Source organism: Aythya ferina (assembly GCF_964211825.1).
Source record: "Aythya ferina genome assembly, chromosome: 1".
Lineage (NCBI taxonomy): Eukaryota > Metazoa > Chordata > Aves > Anseriformes > Anatidae > Aythya > Aythya ferina.
Window position 1 is genome coordinate 8128448 of NC_140296.1, and position 12615 is coordinate 8141062.

At 44.2% G+C, this 12615-nt stretch overlaps 1 protein-coding gene across 1 annotated transcript in view; it reads right to left on the reverse strand.

Annotated features, from left to right (window-relative positions):
- The window catches only part of ME3 (malic enzyme 3), a 128790-nt gene that overhangs the window by 23745 nt on the left and 92430 nt on the right, over window positions 1–12615 (reverse strand). The window contains exons 5-6 of the mRNA XM_084511502.1: window positions 9691–9852; window positions 5757–5860 (exon numbers count right to left, since the gene is read on the reverse strand). Of these exons, the coding sequence (XP_084367628.1) occupies window positions 5757–5860; window positions 9691–9852 (266 nt within the window). The remainder of the gene's footprint in view (window positions 1–5756; window positions 5861–9690; window positions 9853–12615) is intronic.

A 12615-nucleotide genomic window follows, 5' to 3' on the forward strand; every position in this document is an offset into this window, starting at 1 on the left:
CACAGACGTAGCCCTGAGCTACCTCTGACAGTCAGCAAGGAACAGAGCCTCACCACCTGCCTTACACCCAGACAGATCTTCTCCAGCTATGTCTTTCTAAGCCAGCTGTGGTAAATCTGGCTTAGGTGAAAAATCACAGACAGAACGCCCAGGGCAGAGAGCTTTTCAACGTCTGTAACTGCATTATCCCAAAGGATTTGCAGGCAAGTTGTTAAAGTCTGTTACAGCAAGGTTCCTACAGCAGCATGTTTGGAACTCAACTGTTTCTCAGCAGCAGAAAACCAAGCTAATAAAATCTAAGTATTTTATTTTGGCCAAAGGCAGATCACAGAAGCTGGCTGATGAGTTCATCCCACACCAAGGCAGGACAACCGGGTTGGCTCTTCCCATCACCATCACCTCTCCCTTCTGCATGCTGGCAGAGTTTCCCTGGCCAGATGGACAAGGAGACAGATGGACAAGGAGAGTATCCACTTCCTCCATGAAGTCTGGAGTTGCTCTACACCATCAGCTCTTCCAAGGCGCTGGTGACAGCGTGCAGGTCTCCTAGCAGACACACAGATGCTGAGGGGCTTTAGGTGTCACCAATATTACACAAGGGCTTTGTGAAGGCCAGTGGTGCCTTGTCTTTCATGACCAGCACCTGAATAAACAACACGGGTGAACAGGTAGTGGTGATTTTGTTTCTGAAAGATGCTGGTGAATTTGTGATCCAAGTCTCACTGGAGAACTGCTGAAACAGAGGTGGCCTGTGTGGAGCAAGCTTTGCTTGTTGGAAAGCACGTTGACCTGACTCAGTATGTGTGTGGGTAAAAGTACTGGGAAGGGACTGGACAAAGAGAGATCAGATATAGGACAAACACGGAAAAACAAAGTCAGCAGAGCTATTTTCTCTCCTTCTTCTCCCATTTTGAGAAGCTGAACACTTGATCTCATGTCTTCTGTGCTTTGCCATATGGCAGAGGCTGATAAAAGAGAGTGTTTCTGTCTCCCCAGTCACCCTGTTAATAAGTGCTGATGGGAAAGGAAACGGGAGTGAAGTTATGACAGTTTAATGAGGCTTCTGCACCATGGTTTGCTCAGGAGTGGAAGTGCCTCTCGCAGCCTCAGGCTGCGTGCTCAGCATCTGTCAGCGAGACACGGGGGCCAGCACTCAAAATTGAGGCTGGAGCCTGGGGATGTCCATCGTCACCTCTGGCTGCTTGGAGCCAGCAAGCTGCACTGTTCCTGTATGATGAGACTACAGAAGCAGTGACTGGTGTAAGGCAGAAAGTCTTACATCAGAGAAGGAATTGGTCTATACCAGTTCCCACATCAGTTAAGGAGAAAAAGAGAAGAAGTAAAGAAATCTCCAGTAGTAGTTTGCTTTGAAAGAGAGTCTGAGGATTGAGAGGCTGGGCAGAAGCTCTGCAGAGCACAGAGAGTACGTCCCAGCACAGCAGCAACTCTCATGGCATTTTCATTTCAACCTTAATTTGCTCATATATGCATTCCCCAGAAATTCTGTGGGTTACTCTGATATGATCCTTGTACACATTACATGAATATTATTCCAGACAGAAAAAATGTACCAGTTCAAGAATGAGACTGACTTACCTTTTACCATGGTAACTGAGGAGAAGGAAAACAGAAGTAGTGTATTTTCCCATACAAGCCCTATTACTCATTGCGAGAAAACAGCAATTTGTCAGTCTGTTTCATTCAGTCATGGGCTAGGTTCAATGGGCCAAATTTTGCATGTGGTTGCCTCTCAAGAGGAGCACAATTTGGAGCCCTTATTAGAAACCTCAGTCATTTTATGCATTTTAGGTGAAAGAGTAATGAATGGAGATTTAGGCACCATGAAAATGCAGAAATTTATCCATGTGCTTCAGGAAGGGCTTTTATTTCTAAAACTGCCCAGAAGCCACACTTTATTTCAACATACTGTAAGCACTAATTCTGAAGTCTCTGATGCTCTCCTTGTTTCATTATTAGGTGGCTATTACGAGACCAGAAGACACTTCTTCTGACTGTAGGAGTCTCCAGCTATAGAAATTCGACATCTGCTTAATATTATTATTCCATTAGAACAGTAACTCTTCAATCCCCTGGCATTCTTGTGGGCTCAGACACATTCCACTTCAGTGACAAATGTCCCTTGAGCCAGCAGTGATTTGGCAGGGTGGGAAGTGCTCATGCAAAGGAACTGATAAATGGTTTCCACGAGAATTTGAAGTGTCCTCAGGAAATAGTCAGAATCTCTGCATGAACATCAAGCTGAAAAGGAACCCTCCAAACTGCAAGAGATTTGTGGTAATCCAAAAGAGAAGAAGGAAAGATATGATTGAATTCCCAAATAACTGAATTTGTGTGTGACATAGACTTACATGTGAAATCAGAGCAGACCAAAGACCACAGCAGTTTATGCTCGCAGGTTTCATCATCATCACAGAATCATCACAGAATAGCTTGAGTTGGAAGGGACCTTCAAGATCATTTGGTTCCAACTCACACCTCCCACCACACCACTTGCTCAAAGCCCCATCCAGCCTGGCCTTGAACACCTCCAGGGATGGGGCATCCACGGGTTCTCCGGGCAACCTATCCCACTGCCTCACCACCTTCCTAACCTCTAATCTGAATCTCCCCTCTTTTAGGTTAAAGCCATTGCCCCTTACCCTATCACTACACCCCCTGACAAAGAGTCCCTCCCCAGCTGTCCTGTAGCCCCCTTTAGGTACTGGCAAGCTGCTGTAAGGTCACCCCGGAGCCTTGTTATGGAAATCCCAGACATGAGCAAAGTCTGGGAGAAGAACTCATTGAGAGCAGCCCTGCAGAGAAGGACTTCTGGTGGATGAAAAGCTCCACATGAGCCAGCAGTGGGTGCTTGCAGCCCAGCAGGCCAACTGCATCCTGGGCTGCATTTACAGAGGGGTAGCCAGCAGGGGAGGGAGGGGATTGTCCCCCTCTGCTCTGCCCTTGTGAGGCCTTACTTGGAGTGCTGCGTCCAGCACAAGAAGGATGTGGGTCTGTTAGAACAGGTCCACAAGGATGATCAGAGGGCTGGAGCACCTCTCCTGTGAAGACAGGCTGAGGGAGTTGGGGTTGTTCAGCCTGGAGAAGAGAAGGCTCACACATGGAACCATGCTACAATACAGAAACACATTTTTGCCCTTCCAAGCAATTTCTCCTCCCTTTTGTAACAAAAGTGAGAGCTCCTACTGGGTTGCATCCAGTCATTCCAGCGGAAACTTGAGTCCAAATGAATCTGTTTCAGATATGTTGGCTGATAGCAGGCTGATAGCAGTAATATTCATCAGCCCAGAGCTCACAAGAGATCACACTCCAACAATGCTTTAAAGTATGATGGCAGTCAAGATGATAGTATAGGTTAATGTCTCCTTTCACATGAGCATCTCCAAATACTTTACAGATGTGAATGGAGAGGTGCAAAGTGGAATTTCCCAGCCCCACTTTGTAGATAACTTTTTGGGTCTTGCTGTGTTCAAACAATTCATTCCAGCTGAGAGAAACAGAAAGGTTGGTATAGCGACCCCAGAAACTTGATTCTCAGTACCCAGAGAAAAGGATTAGATATGACATCGCCTTCTCAAAAGATAGGAGCTCATTGTTTCATGGGTGAGTGTCTTCTCCTTTCAATGTGAAGATTAGTTCTTGTAAACTAAACACAGGAAAGTAACAGCCAACCCCTCTTCTCTAGCAGCAAGCACAGAAAAGGCAAATTGTCTTTCTGGCCCTCTCACTGACATCACTGGAGAAGTAGGTGCAACCAACTTAGCATTTAAAATCGCAAGTGTAAATCTCAGAGCCATATTTCTGCTGGCTGAGACCACAAGCTGGGTATTTGTTCCATCATTCCCATTCCATCATCAGCAATGACACTGCAATACCCCTGTGGTCTCCTGGCCAGAAGGAAATGGCACAGTTTCCTTGGTGGCTTAATTTTAATTAGTGATTACAATCAAAACAGGAAAAGAAAAAAAAAAAGAAAAAAAAAAAAAAAAAGAAACACAAATCAATTTTGACAACTCTTAAATCTTTTCTACTTCTAGAGCCTCCTGTAATTTCTCAACTGTGTTTTACCAGTTTTCTAGCCTCCAAGATTTTTTCCGCCTGAATACCCCACAAGTTTCTAATGTAAAACTACATTGCAATGAACTGACATTTAAGTCAAGCTTTCTTATCAAATACAAAGAAGGGCAAACTGGATTACATGCACAAAATTCTCTCCTATGCAGTCATCCTTAGGTATTCTGAACCCAACAGGCAGAGCAGTGTTGCTGTGTTTATTCTCACAGATATAGGAGCTACAGCAGGGGTCAATTGGGACTGTCTTTGCACAGTATGGGGCACCTGCAGCTGGAAAGGCTGATGTACTAGCCTGCTGTTATATGGGACATGTCTACATCATGCTGTTGAGCAGCGAAGGAGAGATTGCTGTCCTAACAGCAGCATTGCACATGCAGTGTGCTGCACAATGCTGTCTGGAGCTACCACATCAACAGATGCTGAAATTCTCCATGACAAACTCTCAAACTTGGTTCATCAGCTGTGATTCAATCATCCTCAGCATTACAGCCTCTTGTTTCCTACATCCTTCCATGCACAGACAGCTAGGCAGTTGGATTGTATGTGTATATTATATGCTTCTCAGTGGACAGGAAGGTGCTGTCATTAGACACTGGACATTGTGTCTCCTACCTCAAGGGAGACATGATGGCCTCAGTGCGGATGAAACATGTGCCACCCACTCCCTTCCATTTATGCAGGAACACACGCGTGTAGCTGGCTGGAGACACAAGTAAAGATCAAATGCATCTCCTTCAGCTGGCAAGACAAGACCCTACAATATAAGGATGTGCAGCAGCCCATGAATCAGGTGCAGGCTCTGCTCTCTGCCACTCCTCATCAGTGTCATCTTGTCATCTGCTGCTTTAGGAAGGCAGAGGCTGCTCAGGGGCTATGGGTCTTCTGGTCGTTATTATTTTCTGTTTAAAGAGTTGTTCCCACCTTCATTCTTATGGAAATCCCTCCAGAAAGTCATACAGATTTTAATGTATTTTCATTTTTCCCAAAGGAGGAAATCAATGCAGTGCAAGAGGTGCACACACAGCATTGAGGTGTAGCTCTGTTCTTTCCACATCTTTCCCTGCTACAGCAGAAACCCCATATCCCTGCTAGTCAGTAAGAGGAAACATGGCATTCAGTCTGTCTCAGCATTCAAAAGACAGTGCTTATAAACCTGGCCTCCTCACTCCACAGACTTAAATGCCAGCAGGGAAGCTGCTATTTTTGCTAAGTGATAGACAGGCTGTCTGTAGGCTCATGCAGACATCATCACAGGGAGTAACATGACATTTCCAATTAGAAGATTTCCTTCACAATGGTGAGAGCTAGAAACTTCCTCTACAAAATATAAACAAAGTTTAGATTCTGCCTGTGCTGAATGAGTCTCATAAATGCATGATGGAGACCAGATACAGCCCACAGGGCGTATGTTTGACACCTCTGGCCTATATGGACAGGAAATGGTTATAAATAGTCAGTCCCATTTCAGTTCTCCAAAGACATAAATAATTTTGACACAGAGTGCTCAAGCACAAAGAGTCATTTGTAGACCACCCAGGAGACTTGCATTTAAATGACCTTTCTTTGCTTGTACAATCAATTACACTAATGTTTATTTCAAGAGTTGCAACATTTGTTCTTAAATGGAAGCAGCTCAGAGAAGCCATGTATATAATCCCACTTACTTGTTGGTAACTGCCTGCATAAACTCATCAATCAGTTCGTCGTATTGTTTCCCACGAACCCTCTTGTGTTTCAGTCCAATATAGAGTGGATCACTCAGGAGAGCCTAGGACACAAAGCAATTCTGTTGACAGCGTCTCTTCCATGGCTGGATGGAGATTTATGTGCCAGCCTACCCAAAAATTTTGCCTGTTGCAGTCATATTAATTTTACTCACTTTGCAGTGAAGGCAAGCTCACTTCGATTCTCCTGAGCAGAAAGTGTTTCTGTAAGAAGTAAGGTGCGCTGTGGACTATCGTTTTGTGGAAATAAAGTCGGAGGCATTTAATGCTTCTTGACTGCAGTAGGAAATGAGGCTCTGCATCCCCAAAACAGCACTACCAGGACTCCCTGCTGAGGTGTCTCATTCCCACTGAACAAAGCTGATCTTGTGTGGGGCTGTTCACTGTTCAGTCAGCACTTGATTTTGCACTGAAGGTTACCAGGAAAGGTGCTGGCCATAAACAGAACTTTGAGAAATTAAGATTGCCTGAAGTAACCTGAAATAACAAGTGTCACGTAGGCCTCTGGGTGCTAGCCCAGAGCTGACAAGAACCTGCGATCAGATGCTCCTCAGCCTTTCACCTAGCTAGCACTCAGCTCCAGCTATCTGCAGGTGTCAGTCAGGAAAGGGTATTTTCATACCAGATAAGTTTATTTTTCAGTGCCTGCTGTGAATATAAAACCAGGCCGCTCCTCCAGCCAGCTCACCAGGTGGTAAGTCAACTAAACAGGACTGGCTCAGCATGGAAACTGCGCGTATTTTGGGAAAAATCACAGGACAAACAGTGGCAGGAGACAGGTGGGCCAACACCTAGGTTTGTCAGTTGCAAAACAGCTCATATTCCCTTCTGATTTCAGGAACTGAATCATCAATATGAGAAGGGGATGAGCCATCACAAACCTATTGTCCTGAAGCTGTACGGGCCCCAAATATTGGCAGGTGGGCTAAACTTAGATCTGTTTTTACAGCCACAGCTGTTTTGCTTTAGAAGGAAATATGAAAGAGGTTTTCCTCTGAGTGTGATAGTTTAACTCTTCAGGGCCATGAAACAAGCAGACTGTTAGCATCACTTTGCTGACTGTTCCTTTGGTGCCATGGGCCTGTTCATGGAGTACAAGAGGGTCTCTTAGGCAAGGTGAGAAATGCCAAGCTTTGAAAAGACTGATTTGCTGAAAGAGCCTACAAATTGTTATGGACTGTCAGAAAGACAAGCTGTTGCTAAAAATGCAATATGTGTTACTCCATTCTACCCGAGATGCCTGTGTTAGCAAGACAGTCACCCTAGGCTCACCCTGTATTAACAGGCAGAGATGAACAGGATGAATGCCTACAGGAGATGCCAATTTCTATGCTGATAAATGAGTTTATTCATGGGGCAGAGTGTTGCTAAGATGTGCTGAGGGTTGGGTTAGGCTGGGTGTATGCACATGAGAAAGTCGTTAAACAAATAAACAAATTACTTGTATTGTGAGTAAATACATTGCTTACATTGCTGGAAAACAGCAACTTCTACATTGCAATCCCAACTGTGAAAAATACTTCCACAGAGATGTTCCTGGTCACAAGATGCACATAACCTTGGGCAGAATCAAAGTGCCCAAGCCTCAGAGACTGATTCTGGGAGTCTCTTTCTCTGAAAATAATTGACTTTTGGAGATGTCTAAGAAATTGGTGGTGCCACTTTGGTTTTCAGTGGTCCCTCCCCAGATGCTGTAATAGAAACAGATGGTTATGCATGGTCAGAAGCTTCCCATGGGTGGGGAAGAACTTACACCCAGGTCTTACACCCAGGAGCTCCAGCTGGGAGGCTTAGAGCATACCAGCAGTTGGTGAAGCAGACCAGCATGGAGGAGGAGGAAGAGATGAAGACATTGCTCTTGGTAAGTTTGCAGACAACACCAAGTTAGGTGCCAGTGTTGATCTGCTCAAGGGTAGGAGAGCTCTGCAGAGGGATCTGGATAGGTTGGAGTGATGGGCTGAGGCTGACAGTATGAGGTTCAAGAAGGCAAAGTGCTGGATCCTTCCCTTGGGGCACAACAACACCATGCAGTGCCACAGGCTGAGGGAAGAGTGGCTGGAAAGCTGCCTGTTGGGAAATGACCTGGTGGTAGTGGTTGATAGCTGGATGAGTATGAAGCAGTGGTGTGCTCAGGTGGGCAAGAAGGCTGACAGCATCCTGGCTTGTATCAGAAACAGCATGGCCAGGAGGACAGGGAGGTGATTGTCCTTCTGTATTCAGCTCTGGTGATCCACACCTTGAACACTGTGTTCAGCTTGGTGCCCACCACTACAAGAAGGACATTGAGATACTGGAGTGTGTCCAAAGAAGGGCAACAAAGCTGGTGAGGGGTCTAGAGAACAACTCTTGAGGAGTGGCTGAGGGAGATGGGATTGTTTAGCCTGGAGAAGTGAAGGCTCAGGGGAGACCTTACTGTACTTTACAGTTACCTTAAAGGAGGTTGTAGAGAGATGGGGATTGGGCTCTTCTCCCACACACCATGCAATAAGCTGAGGGGAAATGGCCTGAAGTTGCACTGGGGTGGTTTGGTTTGGATATTTGGAGAAATTTCTTTACTGAAAGGGTTGTGTGGCATTGGAACAGGCTGCCCAGGGAAGTGGCTGAGTCACCATCCCTGGAAGTCTTCAGGAAAGGTGTAGATTAGAGCTTAGTAACACGGTTTAGTGGTGGACGTTGGTACTAGGTTAAAGGCTGGACTAGATCTTAGAGGTCTTTCCCAACCTGACTGATTCTATCATTCCACGATTCTAAAGAGTTAAGCTGAAGTACAATGCACTATTGACTGGAAATTCCAAAAAGATATTTCCTTCTGTAGCCTCAGAAGGTCCAAACTCTGAGATCCAACTCTTCAGGAAAGACTACGGATCAGGCTGAGATGGGTACACCCTGTATTCCATCAGTCTCTGACAGGTCACTATATCAGAGCAATAAAACAGATTTGGGTCCAAGGACCGAAAAGGTAATTGGGAATCTCATCCTAGATGTCATCTATGGTCACTGATTTTTCTTTCTTTCTATACAATGCCCAGTGAGAGACACATGGGGCTCGAGTTAAAGATGTACATAAAATCTAGCTTTCCAGCAAACACAGGCTTATCTGAAAACACCAGGCACTCATGCTAACATCTGTCTTCATACACAAGCTTAAAGCTTTTACCCCCCCCCGATTTTTTATTTCTCTCAAGAAACATATGTTTGGTTTACTTGGGGTCAAGTGAGGCATAAGCACATTTTACGTCAATGGACAAAGCCTGGCCATCACAAATAACTATAGGATATTCACTTTTAAAAAATACATCCTCCCAGATGTCCATTCTGGCATTGCTAAGATGTTGCACTTCAGCCTTTCTGAGCCAGAGTCATAAGGCAAAAATCTGCAAACAGATGGAGTCCTCCTGTCTGGTTATCATGTGTAGTAAAGAGTGCAATCTGACAAAACACTGAAATTAATCATTCTCAAACCACCCAGCAGGGATTCTCTATTTTCTGGCATATAGTCATCTCTACGCAGACAAGGGTATCTGTCTATTTTCTCACAATTACCACAAGAATAAATCTTGATCTTCCTCTCCGAAATCTTTTAACTCACATTGCCATACTGAAAGATGGAGCTGATCTTTCAGTTCCAACTGGCAACCCTCTTCTCACCAGGGGACCATAAGACTATTCAGCGTTCATTGCAGTTCCCCGTAAAAGTGTCTCGAGTATCAAACAGGAATGCAACCTGGTCACTTCCCTGCAGTGCTGGTCTAGCCATCGTCTCATCTTGGATGTCTCTGGCTCTGTCTTCACATTTAGGGAACTGGCCTCAGTTAAGTATTAATCTCAATTTCTTCTCCCCCCTGTCATATTTACGAAAAACTGTAAGTCTTACCTCGTTGTCTGTACCAACATCCAGCAGGACAGGGAGACACTGTTGTGGGTGAACTCCACCACAAGCTGTGTACAAAGCAAGCTTTCCCACTGGGATACCCATGCCATAGCTTCCTAGATCTCCTAAACCGAGAATCCTCTCTCCATCTGTCACCACGATAGCCTAGGAGGATGAAAAGAGAGTGGTGTATGGTGTTGTCAGGGCTTGGTCAACAAAAATACTTCTACTGTCTTCATGCAAATGCCATTTTGCAGTTGTATTGTGCAGTGGATATTTGTTCCTTCTACGTGACACCACATAAATTGGCTGTCAGTGACAAAGGGCTGGTCATTTTGGAGTGGAGGCAATGTGGCTGACGGGTTGCTTCTCTCAGTGTGGGAGAGCAGCATCTCTGCTTGCCAGCACTTCAAACCACGTGTAGCAGAACCCACCCAGCACAGCTCTTTCTGCATCCTCACCTGTACAACCAGGAGCTGCACAAAACAGATCTGGCCTTGACAGCCTCTCCTTTTCTTTTTTTTTTTTTTTTCTGGAAAAAGAGCCCTGTACAAAAGTGTTCCTCCGTCCCATAGCCTTCTGTTATTCTCATTACTGTATCATTTCTTTTTGACAAGAAGGGAAAAAAAAAAAAAAAAAGCATGTTTAAAGATGTCCAAATTAGAATCCCAAAGGTGAGCTGTTCAACCCACCCTGTACAGCACTTGGACCTTAGCAGGCAAATGACCAAGCAGATTTCACTTAGCTTCACAAATTTTAGGTTAACTACTGTAATTGTCAGCTTTGTCCCCATGGTGAAGCACTTATTTGGGCAGTTCTGAAATGCAGTAAGAGCAGGAAAATACTGGAGTCCAGTCCCTCTGTGGGAGAAAAGCTGCAAAGACCATAACAAACTTCCACTTCCATCACTGTCCCAGCACTTCAAAGAACAGGGCACTCACATCAAATAGACTGTGGGCAACTCTAGTGCACAGTCTAGCCTGGGTGTCAAAGAAGAAGATGCAGAGAAGTTTTTTATTTGCTAATGAGCAATGTTAATGTCAAACTGAAGACACATGCATGTGCTTTAGTAAGAAATAAGAATGGGGGATCAGCAGCTATCTCAACAGATGTGCTTCCTTTTTGGGTGTGGATAATAAAGATGTGTTTAGAGTTGGGATGAATCAGCATTGCCTTGTTTAGGAATGGAGTAACTCTCCTTATGGACTTTTCTATTTCAGGGAGAAGCACATTGGTTTCTTTTGGTGTCCTTTCCCTGCATACTTCAGATGATTAAAGGGAGGAGACATGGAAGGACTTAAACTTTTGCACTGTGGATTTACAATGAACAATCAGATGCTTTTATTCAACATAAACTATACACACCTCCCTAGGCTATTTTCTCCCTCAATCTAAACCGCTGTTTGTAACAGGAGAAGAGAATTACATTACATTACATAGTTAATGAGTAAGCCTGAGGATAAACTAAAAATACACAGGACACACATCTATTCTGCTTTTTACATTTATTTTGCCCTTTAGCAAAAAAAAACACTCCGGTAGTTTCATGGTGCATGATGCATTCCAGGGCTGTAGTGTACATAGTAATAGTGACAACCAATATGTAATAAGGATTATTTTGAAATGTTCCTCCTACACGCTGAATATTTATTGTTGTCCTGTTGCCAGTCCCTTGTCATTAAGAGTGAGAATTCCTAAAGGTAAATGAAAATTCAATGTAAAGACTATTAAAACTAGAATGACTATATATACCTATCAGGCCAGAGGCTGAACAAGCCCTGCCACAGGGAATTCACATTCATGACAGTGATACACATAATTACTCCATTTGGGGATGTTTTCCTATTTGTTTTTCTTTCTGAGTCAATGCAAAGTGTTAGTCAGTGATGGGAAAGTCTCTTTTTGGGTGTACTCCATCTGTTTTTGGGTGTGCACTCAGTTCTTTACCACACCCTGGATGCAATTGGGACTGGAAAGCAGTACTGGGAATAGGGAAAGCAGCAAGCACAGGCACTGCTACAGGTTTATCCAGAAACTGATGCACGTTACATGAAAAGAAATCAAAATTCTAACTATGCAGATTTTTTGTATTTTTTTTTTATATTAAGTTATATTGAACCAAAATATTTCTCTGGAGCACAGATTGCCTTTCATCCAAATAAATAAGTGTTTTCAGGCAAGCCTAAAAACTTCTCCATAGCACTTACATTCTCTGTTGGTCCCAAAGATCTCCAAGGTAACACTAAAAAATACAGGAGCAACATTTTCGTTGCTGCCTGTGTCAGAGAGGGCAAACTGGATTCACATTTGTTTGTGGTTCTTTGGATTTAAAAAACAGAACAACAACAACAACAACAACAACAACAAAAAGCAAAGCTTTGGTGGATACCTAATGCACAAGCACATTAAAATAATGTTTTTGATTGCTCTTGTGATCAAAACTCAACAAACATGACGTTAATCTCTGTCTGGGCAGGACAGACCCCACGGACTGCACCACTGGTTTACCAGTTAGGAACTTGCTTTCTGCTTACAGCTGTGTTACAAATTTTCCTGATGGTTGTAGTCAAGTCTTTGGCTGAAACTTAGGTGTGTGTTCAAGTCAATCATCTAACCAGTTTCTAAGATTCTTTCATAGTTGATGGGGAGAGATGGAAACCTCCAGAGTGCATCTCGTCCCTCTGCTTTGGGAAGGGATGAAAGGAGCATTTCCCTTTGAAGATGCTTGTCTCCCTCTTCATTGTTCACTGAAGTACTAACAAGTGGAGATTATGCACCAGGTTTTCAGGCAGCTGATGTTAACTGAGATGACTGTGGACCATAGGCTGGGTGATCCAGAGCACTACGCTGATCTCCAAGCTGCTGAGGCAATACCAAAAGCTAAGTGCCACTGCTGGCATCCCCACTTCTGTGCAGTGATTGCATGAG